General features: G+C 38.0%; 1 protein-coding gene across 1 annotated transcript in view; it reads right to left on the bottom strand.

Moving 5' to 3' along the window:
- The window catches only part of ARHGAP12 (Rho GTPase activating protein 12), a 110,066-nt gene that overhangs the window by 31,728 nt on the left and 58,944 nt on the right, over positions 1-19,394 (bottom strand). Inside the window, exons 4-8 of the mRNA XM_082648279.1 lie at positions 17,597-17,860; positions 11,457-11,597; positions 10,287-10,367; positions 3,766-3,891; positions 198-272 (exon numbers count right to left, since the gene is read on the bottom strand). Coding sequence (XP_082504405.1) covers positions 198-272; positions 3,766-3,891; positions 10,287-10,367; positions 11,457-11,597; positions 17,597-17,860 — 687 coding nt within the window. The remainder of the gene's footprint in view (positions 1-197; positions 273-3,765; positions 3,892-10,286; positions 10,368-11,456; positions 11,598-17,596; positions 17,861-19,394) is intronic.

Below are 19,394 nucleotides of genomic sequence, written 5' to 3'. Positions count from 1 at the left end.
ACATAAAAGGGGGAATTTTTAAATCAATAAAATCTGATTTTTAATTTAAACCTATTATCTGATTATTTTTGAAAGACCAATGAACTTTAATAGAAGCCCAAGAGGTATTTTTAAACATTACACTTAGAGAAAATTAATTTACTGAAATTGATTGAAGTAATTGGACTATATTATCTATAAGCTGCTATCATACTAACTGTATCTTGGTTCTTTGGTGAAGAGGGAGAAGACTCATTTTCAGGATAGCAGGGTTTTGAGGCAGTTGGAGATTCCTACAAGAAATAAGTAATGAAAAATGTTACTCTATTTCATATAATTATATTTCTCCCTCTACTGACAGTGGGAAAGCTTAATAAGGGACGCTAAGAAAAATTTTTTCCTAGTTATTTCCCTTCTATATTCAGCTACGGAACTAATATGGTACAGATCTGAAAACTACAGATATCATAAACTTTATGAAATATGGCATATTTTATACCAATTACAGTAAATTTAAATACCGCATACGGAATTACTCAAAAGAAATGATGCATGTTGCCTTAAAATCATGATGTTGCATCAGCTTAAATTAACCATATTTAAAATAAGTAAAATCCAAACACTTACGGATAAAAATGTAACAGTCCCCATACTAACTTGCTCTTGGTATGAATCCTGGTTTAGGATTTAGGATTAGGCAAGGAATAGTCACAGGAACTACTTGGCAACTGCCAGAATGAGAACTTGTATTAAGAAATTAAATTGCTATTAATATTTAATATAATTTATAGCTAACTTTCCAATTATTAGAAATAAGCAAGATTGTTTAAAATGCAAAGAAGAAACCTCAGATTTACAGATTAATAACTCACCAGGAAAAAAAAATATTTTAATGTCTAAGCCTACAAGAATATATAATAGGAGCAAACCAATAATGTGCATTTTTAAAGCAATTCTGCTTTGTTAATATTAAAACATGGTATGTGATTTCTACCTCAGATATCTGTAAAACTATTCATGGAGGATAAGACTGAAAAAACATTTTTTGGTACCAAGAGCCACTGGTAGCCAATGGTACCAATGGTATCTACCAAGCTCCATTTTTCTCTGTTCTCCTAGAAGCTCTGAATAATTTCAGGAAACGAGAATTAGGAAAATCATATGCCAATGTCTATTATTATTTTTCCTATAAAACCAAATAATTTACTTGACATTCATCTTCGCATCTGTATCATCTACTTTACTATACTTATGAAACCGGATAACGTACTGTTGATAAGCCTGGGAATTTGTATTAAATCACAATCCAAAACACCATTAATAAAATCCATTCACTTAGAAAAAAGTCTTCAGGTTTATATCCTGTACAATTTGTAAATACAGAAACCAGGTAGCAGTGAAACTGTACAGGGAAAATCCTTGAAGGTAACAACCTTAAAATCCAAGACCTACACTATAAATGGAGAAAACATTAAAATCATTATCAAATATATCTTTATAAAAATTAATTACATGTAATGTCCAAATATCAGTTTAGCTTCATTTAAGTATATTTTCTAACAGCTTCAGATGTTTTACTTTTCAATTTCTTGACTTCTGAAAGCGTCTAATATTAAAACACTCTGAGAAAAAGAGGAAAGATTTGATGACCCATAAACTGTAAAATAAGTAATTGAATAAAATGAATGGTAATTACAACTTATTTTTCATGGCATTATCAGTCCTACAGAAATGAAAACCATAGCAAATGTAGTAATAATGTAAACACAACAATTATAATTATTATAATCAATTTTACATTTACCCATTTGTTTATGTATACTTATAAATGTATATGCACATATAAATACATCTTAATGTCTACAAGCAGCAGGTTTTGGTAAAAATCATACACAGGCAGAGACAAACAGATGTATCCATACACACACACACACACGCACACACCCCTAGCTCCACCAAGGTTGTCTGGCAACCGAATTAGGACCCATATCATCATAACAACATTCACTACATAGCATTAGGTCTCTCTGATTACCTTTCAAGTTATATGCATTTCACCCCTTATCATATATCAGTCAGCTAGTTTGTTCTGGTATAGTCCCTCTTTTATAATCTCAAATCTTAAAATCGTGTATACTGTGTAATGATAAATAGAAGAGTTTACTTGGTAAAGTAGCTATCTATGACTCCATTTATAAAGGTGGGGGGGGGACATGTCTACCAAAAATAAGTAGAGCTCTGGTCTCAAGAAAATCACGTTATCACATGCTGAAACAATTAGATGAAAAAGGATACATAATAAGAACTTCATGCAGGTTATTCTAATAATAGACTGAAAATGAATCTCAAGAAAGATTATAAGGGAGTAACAAATTTTAAGTCTACCTCACTAAAATAACCATCCCTTTTGTTCTAGTACGAAGAGGCAGTAGAGTTGGCTCAACAATGGCTTTCGCACTAGAGCTTTCATTACATACAGTAGGAGCTTTCTGTATACACTGAACTGTAATCTGGTTCTTGGAGTTAAATGAATTTTTCTATTAAAATCTCTAGGACTCTTACCTACACAGGTTAACCTCAATGCTAGTATACTGGGTTGGCCAAAAAGTTCGTTCGGGTTTTCCCACAAGCGCTTATGAAAAACCCAAAGGAACTTTTTGGCCAACCCAATATTTTCAAGCATTCCTCAACAGACAGACTCCAAAATTTCATTCCTTTAATATGCCCCCTACATTCAACCACATCACATCCTTACAAACAGAAATCAGAAGTACTTGTCTGACTGACTGACTGACTGAGATAATTTAGAAAGGAATTTAGGACTGAAAGCATACAAACACAGAGAAATACGCCTCAGGAGAGTTCATCCCGTTTTCACTACCTACCTAAAAATGCAGGAAACATTAATTATGTCAAAGGAGCAGCCTTTGGACTAACAGAGTCCCCAGCGACCAATATTTTAGCTTTAGGGTGTTTCCACCACCCTCAGATTTTAACATTAGTATGTCTGCTGTTCTACAAATTCGTACTAATTTCCTATTCTATCCCCAAAATGAAGTCACAATGTAAAGATGTAACTCACAAGGAAATTCAAAACTTCATGGCTTTTCCAATCTCATGTTTGCATCAAAATCCATTCCCTGGGGCTTCCCTGGTGGCGCAGTGGTTGAGAGTCCACCTGCCGATGCAGGGGACACAGGTTCGTGCCCTGGTCCGGGAAGATCCCAAATGCCGCGGAGCGGCTGGGCCCGTGAGCCATGGCCGCTGAGCCTGCGCGTCCAGAGCCTGTGCTCCGCAACGGGAGAGGCCACAGCAGTGAGAGGCCCGCGTACCGCAAAAAAAAAAAAAAAAAAAAAAAATCCATTCCCTATTTGAAACAGAGAACATGACTTCTCAGAAGCACTTGTGCAAATAGCACTTAGGGAAACAGGAGGAGCAGGGTTCCAATCTTCCCTGGGATGGGAAAGTTAGTTAAACGTCTTTACCGTTAAACCTCCTAGAGACCGAAGACAAACAATAACGGATATGTGACTTTAAAAAGAGATTATGAAAAAAAAACCTGTCACCTACTAGGCCCAAATGTATCATGGAACACATCGTTATGCCACATGTAAGTCAGTCCGTTGTGCAAAACTCAAAAAACTTCAATACCAAACCCCACTCCAGGACAAACTGATATGACATACGATAAACCAGTCATCACCAAGGTATGAGGTTCAGCTGAGGAGAAAGTACAGCAGAAAGAACTTGGCAGAGTCCGCAGCAGATGTTCTCAGAAGGTCCTACCTTGTCATTGGCGTCCAGCACAATGGTGCTATGTCTCCACTTTGTCAGCACTATTGGTTCTTGCAGCCGCCTGTCCAGACTCCTACTTTTAATAATTTCTCTTTGCTGCTGAGATGAGGCATTATACTAAAGAAAACAAATTATACCTCATAAATAATAGAAACAAAAGTGGAATCTAAACATGCTGGCTCCGAGTGACACATGGTGTTAGGCAAAATCCACCACGTGACACTAACCTGAGTTTTCTCATCTTTGACCAGCACTATGACACAATCAAGAAGATCACAGACTTGGGTACTGGAGAGACCAAGTTAATGTTATCTTTGGCAAAACACTTAATCTCCACAAGGCTAAGTTTCATCAACTATAAAACAGATATAATGGAAATAGGGTTCTAAGGATTAAGCAGTATAAAAAGTGCCAGATGTAGCCCTGATAGGTTCTCAATAAATATTAGTAGTTGTAATTTATAAAATGAGGTCACTGGACAAATTAATTTTTTAAGGTTCCTTCTACTTCGAAAATCCACATGAATTCCATTTGTGGTTTAGGTTTTTTTAAAGATGCTTTCATATACAACAGTATTCTCACATTTAAAGGAGTTTTTGTTTTTACTTTTACTTTCCACATATAGGCCAAACACACTACTATTTGTTTCTCTGAAGTGGTGAAACATAACCGAGTCAAAAGGCAGAGACGGTACTCCTTCCAAACACCAATCCTGAACATACCAGTTGTGTACAAAGGATAAGTCATAACTACCAACTGAAAATGAAATATAAAATTAAGAACACATTATCAATAAGGTATTAGGTCTTGTACCTGAAATGTCAAGCAGACCACCAGGCATAAACATCTGAGAAACGCGGGGTTTAAGAGTTACGCTGTTTTATACAGGCAGTTTTGATAAATTATAAATAATAATAAAGTGACAAAAGAAAATTCATCGACTTTTTAAGGGATACATCCTTCTCCTGAAACCAAAGGATACCTAATATCTACTTCTCTAAAAAGCCCAGTAAATCTTAAATTTTAATGACTCGTAATTTCAGTGAAATGTCTTATTATATGTTACACTACTAAATCTCAGTAATATATTATTTATATTGTTTTTAAAATTTAAAAACCTTCCAACATCTTTCTCCATAATACGCCATTTCTTCACTTCCCAAAATGAGTCCAGACAGGTCCCCCAAACTGCTTCCAAAGCCGTTGCTTCGTTTTTTACATTAAAAACTTGCCAAAGCCGGGCAAGCACATGTGTGTATGTTTTTCATTCACTGCTGCTTAACAAACCGCCATCGTAAAATCTGTCACAGAAGTTAACACAGGGATCACTTCTAGAATGAACAAAGATGAAGCTTAAAGGCTTCCCCCCCAAAAATTCTGCGCCGTAAATCACTAAGTGAAGAGAGACCGAGTTATTAAGCAGAGCTCCTTCCAGACAATCATCATTAGCAATAATTAAAATGTGTAGATGCGTGGAAGCTTGTGTATGAACTTTAATGGATACCTACCCTAGCTGTTGAGCTTTATAACTACAGTTGTTTAGAAATCCTTTCCAAGGGGCAAGAAAAATAATGTAAAATTTAACTGGGTAATATTCACAATTTAAAAGGTGCTGGTAATTTTATTAGGCAACAGTATGTTGATAAAAGCAAATAAAGCACCAATAAAATGTCATATAAAATCTAGTGTAGACAGAAGACAAAAATAAAGTGTCACATAATCAGAGAAAAGAAAAATAAGATGACACCACAGCTAAAATACACACACACACACGTATAGTTAAACAAGATGGCTAAAACAACATTTTAGAAATCTTTTTAGAACACCTTTTTTCTTTTAAGAATTTTAATTGCAATTTTATTTGAATTATTTCAAACATACAAAAGAACAGCGACTATAATAAAAAATCCACCACAAGTTTCAGCATATCTAACATAAAACAGGTACCTTTTTTTTTTAAAGAAAAAAAAATACTAGAGTCCTCTGAAGACATCTTCCAGATTCCATTCCTCTCCCTCCCTCCCTGACAGTACCATATAGTTCAGTGCTCACCATTCTCACGCACTTTACACTTTAGTACATATGTGTGTATCTGTAAATACACAGTACCTGTAAGCTTTTAGATTTTATAAAAGTGGAATATCACATGCATCAATCTTCAACTTGCTTTTTCACTCAACATGTTTTTATTAAAACAAAAAAGCCTGCATCCATATCGGTGAGTATGCAGCTCGAACTCATTTGTGTTTCACTTCTGTGTAACACTACGTTATATGCAGACACCACGATTTAACCATTCTGTTGTAAATGGACATGTCCGAGGTGGTAGTACTAATTACACTTCTACCGGCAGAACATAATACTTTGGACTGCCCTACTTGGTACTGTTGAACTTATATGCATTTGTGTATAAAAAATAAATGTATGCACACGTGCACAAATTTTTAAAATTCTATTAGAAGAGTGAAATGTTATCTTTTGCATTCTCTGATTACTTATAAATTTGAACATCTTTTCATATACTTATTTCATGAATCTCCTCTTCTCCGTATTGCTTAGTCATATACTTTGCCTGTTTTTGACTGGGTTCTCTCTCTCACTAGTGTGTACAGAAAGAACCAAGAGGCTCTTTATATATTTAGGCTTCTAAGGCTTCGTAAGCTATGTGAGTTGAATGTAGCTTTTCCGAATCTGAAGCTCATCTCTTGCCTTTTGTGTACGGTATCTTTTGTATCAAAAGGTGTTCTGTTGAATTTTATGTAGTTGTATCTGTCCATCTTTCCCTTTATAATTTTTCCTTATATAGTCTTGTTTAAGAAATCCTTCCCATTCTTAAGTCAAAGATATTCTTTGACATATTCTTTAGCTATTAAAGTTTTGCTTATTACGTTGACAACTGTCATCTACCTGGAATTAATTACTAGGTGTGAAGTCAAGATCTATGTTTATTTCATTTCTTCATGTGAATAACCAATAATCTTCCCAACATTTATTGCACAGCCCACGCTTTATCTGTTAATTTGTGATGCCACATCTGAGATTCCTATTCTGTTCTGCTGGTCTATTTCTCTACACATGTGCCCACAACTTAATCACTACAGCAGGAACCCCATCCCTACCCCCAGATTCTCCCTACTTAGGAACATTTTGGTTCTTCATAGACCTTTGTTTGCAAATAAAATTTACCATCAGTTCAAGACAAAAAAAAGGTAGGGACGGCGACAGGAAATGGAAATACAGTGAACTTACTGATCAATGGGGACATTTATAAAATTAAGCGTCCCAACCCAAGGTCATAATGGTGTATTGCACCATTTCAGGTCAACTTTTATGTCCCTCAATTCTGCTCTGAAATTTTCTTCATTAAGATCTTACAAACCAAACCTTCTGCAGGCGTATTCTTAGTTATGACTCTTCTTAGTGTTGCTGCTGCTTCTAATGTAAAAAAGATCTTTATTCCTATCACATTTTCAAATTGACTTTTTATTAGAGACATGGGTGCTTTTTAGGTTGATTTTAATATCATCACTCTTCAGTTTGCTGAATCTCCTGATTTTCTAATAATCAAAAGAACTGAATCTTTCAATTCATTTTTTTTTCTTATTTTATTGTTGAATAGAAACACTGATGGGAAAGTTACAGTCTAGGTCCTAACTCTATTGGCAAAGCTTCTGTAATCGCACCATGAAGTATGAGATTTACTGTTGATTATATGATAAATAACCTTTAGCATGATGTAATATATCATTACATGTGAAGTGATCTTTTTGTAGAAACATATAGTTGGGTCATGGTTTTTTGTCATTTCTGAGAATCTTTTAACAGCTGTGTTTAAACCATTTACACTTAATGTAATTATTTATATGTTAGGATTTAAGTCTATTTTATTTGTTTTCTGTTCTGTTTATCATTCCCGTTTCTCCTTTCTGGCCTTCCTGTGGACTACCCTGAGGAGTTTTTACTATTATAGTTTAATTTACCTGTAGTTTCTTGAGTCTATCTCTTGTTACAGTTTTTTAGTGCTTGCTCTAGGGATTACAATGTACATACTTAATTTCTCTCAGTCTACCAACATCAGCATTTTACTATTTCAAGTGAAATGTGGAAACCTTACCAACAATTACATCATAGTACTCTCCCCTCTCTATGATATAGTTGTTTTAAATATCATCTCCGCCTACAATGAGTACTTCTTCAGAAATGTTATAATTTTTGCTTTAAAGGTCAAACATAATTTTTAAAACTCTCCTCAGATATTCATGCTTCCCATTGTACTTTCTTCATTCATAATGTTCCAAGTTATCTTCATTTATCATTTCTCTTCTGTTTTAAGGACTTCCTATAGCAATTCTTTGAGAACAAGACTGCTAGTAATATATCTCTTAGTTCACTTTCATCTGAAAATGTCTTCATTTCACCTTCATTCCTGAAGGATATTTTTGCTGGATGTACAATTATGGGTCGACAGGTTTTTTTTTCAGCATTTGTAAAATGTTACACCACTTCCTTCTGGCTTCACGGTTTCTGATAAGACATCCATGCCATTCAAATCATTATTACCCTACAGGTACTATGTTGTTTCACTGAGCTGCTTTCAAGATTTTTTTTGGAGGAGGAAAAAGGGAATTCATTAATTTTCAGAAATTTGATTACAATGCATCTGGATGTGGATTTCTTTGAGTTTATCCTGTTTAGTACTTATTCAGCTTCTTGAACCTGTTGATTTGTCTTTTGCACATTTGGGTGTTTTCAAACATTGTTTCTGCATATATTTTTCAGCCTCACACTCTTTCTCCACTTCTTCTGGAATTCTGATGAAATGAATGTTACATCTTCTGTATTTTCCCACAGATCTCTGAGGCTCTGTTCATTTTCCTAAAATGTATTTACTCCTTCTGGGTCCAGGAGACTAGCCTGGTGCATGCCTCTCATGGCAGTGGCAGAAGTGGAAGAGCAAGCCCTGGCACACAAGCCCATTTCAATACCATGTTTGTGACACATTTGCTCATGTCCCACCAATGGAAGCAAGTCACATGACTAGACTGGATTCAGTCATGATGGTAACAGCAGGACAATACGCCCCATCCACAGCGGGAGGCCACTACAAAGGTACACAGCAGACAGCACTGATACAGGAGTGGGTAAGGAATGGGTCCAATGCTGCAGTCTGACACCACAGGTAATCTGGTTGTCTACCCTGTGATGGCTTTTAAGATTGTCTCCTCTGCTGAGCTTCCATAGATCCAGTAAAATCTGTCAACACGTGTATTTCTTTTTCTCTCTCCTGGTCTGTACTGAGGGCATATTTTCCAGTTAAAAATGCATGCCTGGGGCTTCCCTGGTGGCACAGTGGTTGAGAGTCCGCCTGCCAATGCAGGGGGCACAGGTTTGTGCCCCAGTCTGGGAGGATCCCACATGCTGCAGAGCGGCTGGGCCTGTGAGCCATGGCCGCTGGGTCTGCGCGTCCGGAGCCTGTGCTCCGCAATGAGAGAGGCCACAATGGTGAGAGGCCCACGTACCACAAAAAAAAAAAAATGATAGAAAATAAAAAGTGCATGCCTTCCTTTAGTTTTAGAAAATTCCCAGGAATTATATTTTCCAATACTATTTCTCTACCATTTCCTCCATCTTCTTCTTCTAGAATTCCTGATATATGAATGTAGGAAACTTCCCACCCATCTTCCATTTCTCCTAACTATGCTTTAATATTCGTTACCTTCCTGGCCCTCTGTCTATAGTTTACACTATCCACTGCACTTTATATTTCAATGATTTTTTTTCTATATCCATGTATCTTTATACTAATAATATTTTTCTTTAAACTGACTTACTCCGGGACAAAGAAAACTAAAGTCTATCTGGTAATTGACACTACAGATATGTCTGCTACTTACACTTGCCTTCTAAAACATTAAAATAATGTACCAATTAAAGTTTAAATGTCTGCTCAGATTTCACTTAAAATTATCTGAATACTAGTAGTGATAAGTATATGACCACTATGAAACCTACTGCTTTAGATAAACTCAGCCCTGGTGCACTTATCTAAAGAGAGAGAGCCAATGAGACCCTAGATCTCATTGCCACAAGCTGCTAATGACTGACTCAATTACAACACACATCTACATACAAGAATAAACTTGAATACTGAGTTGCTTTTCTTTCTTTAAAAAAAAATATAAGACCAACTTCATGTAGAAGACGCAATATATTCAAGGAAACTACTGGCATTATTGGCACTGAAGGGGACACTGTATCCAGGAACAATGAAAAACTGATTTCAAGTTAAACCAAAAGAATTTTTAAATAGGGATTACCAGTATTATATAGCTATAAGATAATGCACATCTTAGAAAAATTTAGCCAAAGGATTCTCGATGAACTCTGAAAAAACTAGTCTTGCTGCTTTTTAGAAGTTGAATAAAAATTTAAAAGTGAATCTGCTGTAACCATTTTCAGATATTATTTTATCTACTATTTCTAAACAGAAATCCAGTGTTAATGTTTATTACCTTTGGCAACTCCCATTCTGACCGAGATCCATCTGCACTGTAGTAATATTGTCTACCTTGATCGTCAACATGCTTGAGCCACTATAAAGACAAAACAGGTGTTATATTTTAAATGTACATAAAATTGAGTTTAAGCCTATACAACCAGAGATATTAGATGACATTCTCATGAATTTTATTCTACTTGCTCAAGACCATTGCAAAAGAAATATAACAAAACCTATACTAACAGACTTGCATTTTAAGTTTGGTAAAAATAAGTAAACTAGGGACTTCACTGGTGGTGCAGTGGTTAGGAGTCCGCCTGCCGATGCAGGGGACACAGGTTCAAGCCCTGGTCCAGGAAGATCCCACATGCTGTGGAGCAACTAAGCCTGCACACCACAACTTACTGAGTCTGGGCTCTAGAGCCCACGTGCCACAACTACTGAGCCCATGTGTCACAACTACTGAAGCCCGCACGCCTAGAGCCCAGGCTCCGCAACGAGAGAAGCCACCGCAATGAGAAGCCTGCGCACCGCAACACGGAGTAGTCCCCGCTCGCCACTACTAGAGAAAGCCCGCACACAGCAACGAAGACCCAATGTAGCCAAAATTAATTAATTAATTAATTGATTTTTTTTAAAAAAGCATACCTCCATTTATTCCCAAGGGTCTTATTCTTTAAACTAGCACAACAACCCATTACCTTCTCTGATGATAAACACATAAAATTTCAAAATGCATTCTCAAACTGGTTGATGAATCATAAAATACTAGATTCATGGTTTTTGTTTTATGTAACTTGGTTATAAAAGAAAAAGGAGTGTAGGAAGTGAGGTGGTATGTCATAACAGCATGTTGAAAAAACTATTCCCAAAAAACTATTCCCCAAGAAAAACACAAAGAAATATGTTTACTGAAGAAGTGTAAGCAGATTGACACTCAACGGGTCTTCTCTTCAAAGGGTCTGTCTTAAACAGGTTGACACCACAAACATTACTGTAACTGGAAGCAGTTTAAAACCATGAATAAGTAGTTACACTGAGTTTTCATATTGTCAGTTGACATGATTACAGAACTACAAGAAAATATTTTCATGAGTTTTAAAAATACTAAAAAAGCTTCAGTACATAATGATTTTATGAGAGGAATCTGCCAAGAAAACTAGATGAGAGAAAAAGAAAGTACCTTTTCATTGGTACAGTCACTGGTATACAAGGTATGCCCATGTTCATCCAGCTCTTCTGACCAACCCCTTGGAGGAGAACCACACTGACTATCTGACTGGCTGTAACAAACGCTGTGGTAGTTTTCTTCTGATGAAAGAAGCTATAAATAGTCAGAAACATAAGGATTTTTCTTCTTTGAACATATATATATATATGTGTGTGTGTGTGTGTGTGTGTGCAGCAGTTGAAAATCTAAGCAATTGACTTTATTTGGCTACACATACTAATATATCTTGAATATATTTAAATATTTAGTTTTCCAAACAAATTGTTTAGTCTTTTTAATGGTATACTGTAAGTGGTAAGGTGAAATTAGTAAGTTATTTTATCGCATTAATGCAAGCCTAGAAAAATTTACTATAATGAAATTGAGAACAATGTTTTCAGACTGAGAGATCAAATGCTACCTTCTATTTAATGCTGCTTTTGAACTGAAATAAGGTTAAGAAATGACAGGGGTGCGTGTGTGTGTGTGCACACATCCATGTGTGAGCAAAGCAGGAAGTGAGGGCACTTCTGTAGACTGAGATTCTTGAAACTTCTCACCGATTTATTGCAAGTTCCTAGCCAAATGCCCCGCAAAAAGTGCTCAATATATGTTCAACCATTTTCTTAAAGCGTGTGGGATGGAGATGGAGGGAGAAAAGACACTAGCTTTGTAACACTATGTTTTATGTTCTAATTTATTGTCAAGTTTTCCTAACTCACTCAACCAAATGCTTCTTAAAACTATTCAAAACTACACTTTGAAAGAAGAAAAAATAATATTGAGAAAATACAAACACAATACAGAAAGATTAAGAAATTCAGTATGTAATATTTACTAGGCTAACTCTAATGTGCAAATGACCCTTCCAGGGTCACGTTCAGGTAAAATATCTTCTACAATTAAATCTACTCAATCAGACTGGATTTTCTACCATAATTTGGTCTGAAACACTAAGATGTAGATTCTCAGTGCTGTAAAAGTAACATACGTAAACATCCTAATGTTAGCAATATGTTCACAAAAACTGACATAGACAACAGAAGTCTTACGTAGAGTGAGCTATATATGTTTTGTAACAGTAACGTTTTTTAAAAATGAAAAACCTAACTCAAAAATCAGGATTTATTTTAATTTAATTGAGACCACTTAAAATGTAAGCTCATATAGGAGAGGTACAGTAAAATCTTTTAGAAACAGAGTAAAAGAAGGCAATCTGTACAGGAAAATATTATTCAACCATCAAAAAAAAAAAAAAGAAGGAGGGCTTCCCTGGTGGCGCAGTGGTTAAGAATCCGCCTGCCAATGCTGGGGACACGGGTTCGATCCCTGGCCCAGGAAGATCCCACATGCCACGGAACAACTGAGCCCATGTGCCACAACTACTGAGCCTGCGCTCTAGAGCCCGCGAGCCACAACTACTGAAGCCCGCGTGCCTAGAACCCATGCTCCGCAACAAGAGAAGCCACCGCAGTGAGAAGCCCGTGCACCACAACAAAGAGTAACCCCCGCTCGCAACTAAAGAAAAGCCTGCGTGCAGCAACGAAGACCCAACGTAGCCAAATAAATGAATATATAAATTTATTATTTTAAAAAAAGAAGAAGAAGAAGAATCCAGAAAGGTAAGTACAATAAAAAGGCAGCTTTCTCCTTGATGGCATTTGCCAAATCCTGAACTGGAACATTAGCTTTCAAGGCCATGCAGAAGTGCTGGGGAACAGGACTCGGAACAACCTAAAGCAGTGAGTCCCACAAGAAAGAAAGGGGACCCCAAAGAATTATACCTGCAGTTTACGGGGTGAATCAGAAACAAATCTTGGTCCTTTATTCCATGCTAGGAAAATCACAGGACTAATCAGGGGAAACTGGGGGAGAACGCAACAAGCCACTCTTCGTGCAATCCAAAATTACTACTACCTAGGTGGCCTGTGAAAACGCAAACTGAAAATTTAGTTTCAAATGTTCACAGCATACTAGTTTCCCCAGGCACCTGGCAGAAACAAAAGCAAATCCTCTCTGAAGGAACCAACTTTCAACCCTAGCATTAAACTTGCTATATATGAATTTCCAACAACTATAATCTCACATTAAAACACACACACAGGGCTTCCCTGGTGGCGCAGTGGTTGAGAGTCCACCTGCCGAAGCAGGGGACACGGGTTCGTGCCCCGGTCCGGCAAGATCCCACATGCCGTGGAGCGGCTGGGCCCGTGAGCCATGGCCGCTGAGCCTGCGCGTCCGGAGCCTGTGCTCCGCAACGGGAGAGGCCACAACAGTGAGGGGCCCACATACCACAAAAAAAACCCAAAAACACACACACACACACACACACACGATGTAAAACAAACACCATGAGTGAGAGTCAGCAGAAGAACAGCATATTCAGACTCTTAAAGACTATATACTGAAATTAGCAAAAATAAAGTAGAAAATAAGACTTAAGAAAGATATGACAAATAAATGCAATATATGATCCTTCACTGGATCCTTCACTGCAGGAAAAAAACTATAAAGGATATGAGTTGACAAGTGAGAAACACGAACATTACCTTTGTATTAAATAATATACTGATATTAAATTTCTTGGGTATGATAAAGTATTTTTCACACACAAAAAAAAAGATTTTGCTGGAAACAGTCCTTATACTTAGAGAATAAAACATTATGTTGTCTGGTCCAAATGATTCAGAGAAAAAAATTACTGCAGAGTTAGAAGGGTAAAAGGAGGCAGAAAGTAACAAGGCAAATGTGGTAAAGTGTTAACAACTTGTAAATCCAGATGAAGGGTACCTGGCAGCTCACTATACTATTCTTTCTACTTTTTTTGTATGTTTCAAACTTCTCAAAGTAATTAAGATAGGGAAGCTCCCCAAACAAATTTAAAATAACACATTTTTTAAATTCAAGGGTTGGTTTAATATCAAACAAACATACATGATGAAGAGAAAAAGAGCAAACAGTAGCTTGGCTTGGAAATGACTGGGAACAAGCAGAGAGAGACACAGCAATAAAATGTTAAAGTATAAGGGAAATCAAGAGACATGATAAACGGAGCGAGCAGATTAACTGTTCATCTAATCAAAGTCCCAAAACAAGAGGAAAGAGAAAATGGGACAGGAGCTGTATAAAGACAATGCCTACGAGTTTTTCCAGAACTAATCAAAGATGGAACGCCTCAAATTTGGGATTCCCAACAAAGCCCCGGAAGGAAATAAAAAAGATAACTTCACCGAATCACATCATAGTGAAACTACAGACACGAGATCCTCAAAGCCACCCACAGGAAGGGATCTACAAGTTGAATCTTCCACATCAACAATGGAAGCCAGAAAACATGAGAATAAAGTCTTCAACAAACAAGGGAAAAATAAAAAGCCATCAGCTTAGAACTGTGCACCAGGTAAAGATACTCTTCAAAAGTAAGGATGAAAAACAAATTTCCAGGCAAATGAGAACTAAGATTCTATCACTAACAGAGGCTCACTAAGGAAATTTTAAAGTAGGTACTTAGGACAGTATAAAGTTATCCAAGGTAATCTAATTTGCCTAAGAAATGTGAAAAAAGAAAGTGGTACGTATGAGGATAAATTTTGAGCCACCATGTAGAACAAGTAGTAAGGGAGCTAAAAAATAGAAATAAAATAAACAACAATAGCACCGCTGCACGTATAGTTCCTGTATGGTTTCAAAAGGAGCAAGAAGAGCTGATTAACCGCAGACTTTGATAAGTGCGTCAGTTACAACTCCTGAGGAGGCGTTTCTCATCAGCAGCACGGTGGACAGTTAGGGCCAGGTTGTTCCTCGCGGTGGGAGCTGTCTTGTGAACCACAGGATGCTCAACAGCTTCTCCGGCCTCTATCCACGAGGAGCCAGTAGCCCTCGCTGAGTTGTGACAACCCAAAATACCCCCAGACATTGCCTAGGTCCCCCTGGAGACAACACTGCCCCACGTGAGGACCACTGTGCTAGGGCAACCACTGAAATAACAAACTTCTGGGTTAGGATGAGAGGGCGAGCATCTGCTCCCTCTCTAACCCTACTGAAATAAAAGTATCGAAACAAGCCTAAAAAGACCTGAACCGCCGAGAACAGGGAGAACACAAGGAGACACAACAGCCACAAAACTCTGGAGGCTGAGAAGCAGATGAACAAACCCCTAAATTATCCGCAAAGAAAGCAGAATCTAAACTGGTGGGGGGGATGGGTGCCGGGGAGGGAAGATGAAATGCAACAGGTCTGCAGCGCGAAATCTTCAAACGGCCCAGGAAGTGACAGTATTAGGTCCTCCTGGAACCGAGGGTACTGAACTGAGGACTGAAATCACCAGACTCCCCTTCCTCATGCCTGGCCACTAGGTGTGCACCCCTCCCTTACTCCAGCCCAAGTGTTGGGTTTTACTCCCTATCAAGAGGGATTCTGAGTTGGAAGACAACAGGCACGACTGGGACGCAGGTACCAAACAGAAAGAGGGGAGACTAAGGAACTATGTGCAAACTAAACGCCGGGTACCAAGACCCAGGCGGCCCTTACTGCCCAGGCGTTAAGACTTCTGCAGAGACGGGTCAGTCTGAAAGGGAAGACCGAATGGTTCCAACACTGGAGACATCCCACACGCAGCTGACCGAGAATGACGTAAAGTCAAGTTCAAAATGCCTTGCAACTGTGAGAAGAAATGATTTCCAACCTAGAATTCTTCACTCAGGCCAACTATCGATTAAATAGGAGGGCAGAATACAGACCTTTTCACACACAAAGTCTCAATGTTACCTCCCATGCACAACCTTTCTCAAGAAGTTACTGGAAGATATGCTCCAGCCACTCTGGAAATACCTACTTTACACAATACCTGCAGAGAGTGAGTGGTGTGAGCGCAGATTCTGAAACACTAATCACTCTCATCTAGTCACTGAAATAGAAAGCTAAGAAGGGCTGTTAAAGTTCCCATGTATACTTCAAATGTCTTTAAATTATTCTACAATTTAGCCCTTACCCCAATTCTTCCAAATTATATGATTTTACTTTATTATTGATACACAGGACAACTTATTTTCAAATCTTTCTGGACACACAAATTCAAATCACTTTTCTAACATTTTCCTATTATAGTAACACATGAACAATTTCTCACTATCCTCCCACCTCATTCCTGAATACTAAAAGTACAAGTTACCACCAAAGCAAAGCTATAAATAACCAAATGAAAAACAGGATAAGACGAGGGGTCGTTAACTATAAAAAGCTTCCAGATTCTGCTAGATACAGGATGTGTTACCTGATTTCTCCAGCTCCTACCTATAACTGGAGTTCTGTTCTTACTGTACAAGCCAGCTGCTCTCTCTAAGAGCAGGTGTCCTGTGCAGGTGCGGGGACCGCCGTCTACCAAACAGCAGGATTTAACTCCATTCTATCCACGCTACCCGAGCTTCTCCTGCACACCTGAACAGTCCCAAGGACTCTCTCCAGGCCTCAGAGATAAGTGTTTCTCAAAACGCCGCTGGCCAATTCACCTCACCACCCTTTGAGAGGTGGGAGGGAAGTGAAACCAAGGCAGGTGGGGAGACAGTATGGACACATGTTAGAGAAAATAACGATATAGAGTGAACTGTCAGACTTAGAGGGTGGTCTTTTGTTCGCAGCAAAGGAATTATACTTATTTCCCCTACATAGAAACAAAAAGTGATCTTGTATCTCTAACAAAAACTGACAAGTATCTTGCTAGCCCCACCAAACCATAAAGAAAAGTGTCAATTAAATAACTTTGTTTTTATTTGTTTGGCTAAATCATATCACATATTTTCTCTCCTTTTTCTAAAAGATGTCACTCCTTGGGCAACAACAATGATTGAATTAGTATCTTCTAGCGCATGAGGGAAACTACTGCCACTAGGCAACATTAACCCAGTTAATTCTGGAACTAGTAAGCATGCTACAAGGCTAGACACTGTCCACTAGTTAGAGATTAGTAAGCGACAAGCAGTAATATAATAAAACGTGGAAAAAAGATTTAGTATCTTAGAGATGTCAAGGGTTAGAAGCAAACCTATTCACTTCTTTGAGGAACAAAAAGAGAAAAAGCTCGGTAACTCACTGGTTGACCCCCTAACTCCTCATACCTCTTGATCTCCTGGACTCTGGGAATCTCCTTTGCTTATGTTTGTATCTCGAGTCCAACGAGGGGGTTTCCAAGTTCTTTCCTGTGTTCCTCTGTTATAGTAATAACAACGCCCTGAACTATCTTTATGAGTTTCCCATTCTCCATTAATCTGAATTGCTGGGCTTCCAGGGATCGGGGGGAGAGCCGACTGGGATATTTTCAGTTCTTGCAGGTTAGCGTAGACAGGAGAATCTGGCCGCCCTTGATTTGGAGGTGTTGTCGCCTGTGAAAAATGTGAAATATCCATGTTTAAACTGGCATAACGCTTATAAATTAAACATGAGATTTATAAACATAAATACTAATTCATTTTAAAACATATATACAGGTGTATATATTCTTTATAAGGAAATAAGAATTTAACAGTTTTAATATTCATAGTTTGAAAAACAAACATAAGCTTTAAAGAGAATCCAAAGTGTGCCTGGGCTTCCCTGGTGGGGCAGTGGTTGAGAATCTGCCTGTCAATGCAGGGGACACGGGTTCAAGCCCTAGTCCAGGAAGAGCTCACATGCCGCAGAGCGAATAAGCCCGTGCGCCACAACTACTAAGCCTGTGCCCTAGAGCCTGCGAGCCACAACTACTGAGCCTGCGAGCCACAGCTACTGAACTCGCAAGCCACAACTATTGAGCCCGTGAGCCACAACTACTGAGCCTGCACTCTAGAGCCCACGAGACACAACTACTGAGCCTGAATGCCACAACTACTGAAGACCGTGCACCTAGAGCCTGTACTCTGCAACAAGAGAAGCTACCGCAATGAGAAGCCCGTGCACCGCAACGAAGAGTAGCCCCCGCTCGCTGCAACTAGAGAAAGCCTGTGCGCAGCAACGAAGACCCAACTCAGCCAAAAATAAATAAATAAATTTTTTTTTTTAAGCGTGCTTAATTACTTCCCCTCACCCTGAAAGACTACTCGACTAGAAGTCAGGAGCTATGGGTTCCAGTTCAAGATCTGGCCTAACAAGTTGTAAGACAACAAAAAAGATCACTTCATATCTCTGAAACTGAACTTTTTAATCTCTGTAAGTGAAGAAACTGGATTAAACCACCTAGTCCCCATTGGCTGTAAAATTCTGTGATTGTAGGCAATTTTCAAAATATAAAAAGTCTTACATATAGGTAACTCAGCATTTATTCAGAAAACTACCAAAAGAAAGATTTCATATCCTAAGCTCTAATATTAAATCAAGAATATAAGTAAAAGACAAAGGAGATACAATACTTCAGGTAAGAATTTACCACATACTACTTCTCAGCTGTAATTTCTCAGTAGCCATAAACAAATCTTTCCTCTCTTCCTAGTCTACTTATTTGTGAATTTCCTAAGCCTGGAAAAACAATTAGTAGTAACTCTGTTTTACATGCTTATTCAGTCTCAACCTTCAGTTTTACTTTTTATTTTTAAATGTCTCACTAGATGTCAGTCAAGAGCAGAATACTCTTCATACACTTTGCATAAGGACGTTGTAAACTGTATTAAGTTAGAATTATAATTGCTGAAAGAAAAAGTGCACATCTGAGAACGCCTTTTTAATACTGTGTGTTTGTATTTGTGTATACATCTTTCCTTTTACAAGAGGGTTTCTCAACCTCAGCACCACTAACATTTGGGAAGAGATCATTCTTTTTGTGGGAGGCTATCCTGGGCATTGTAGGATGTTTACTAGCATCTCCAGCTGCCACCCACCAGATGACAGTGGCTTCCCCTCACTGTGACAATTAGAGTCTCCAGACACTGCCAAATGTCTCATGGG

Source organism: Grampus griseus, assembly GCF_964374135.1.
Source record: "Grampus griseus genome assembly, chromosome: 2".
NCBI lineage: Eukaryota > Metazoa > Chordata > Mammalia > Artiodactyla > Delphinidae > Grampus > Grampus griseus.
Note: the sequence above shows the minus strand (reverse complement) of the source record. Positions and strands in the feature narration are given on the sequence as shown.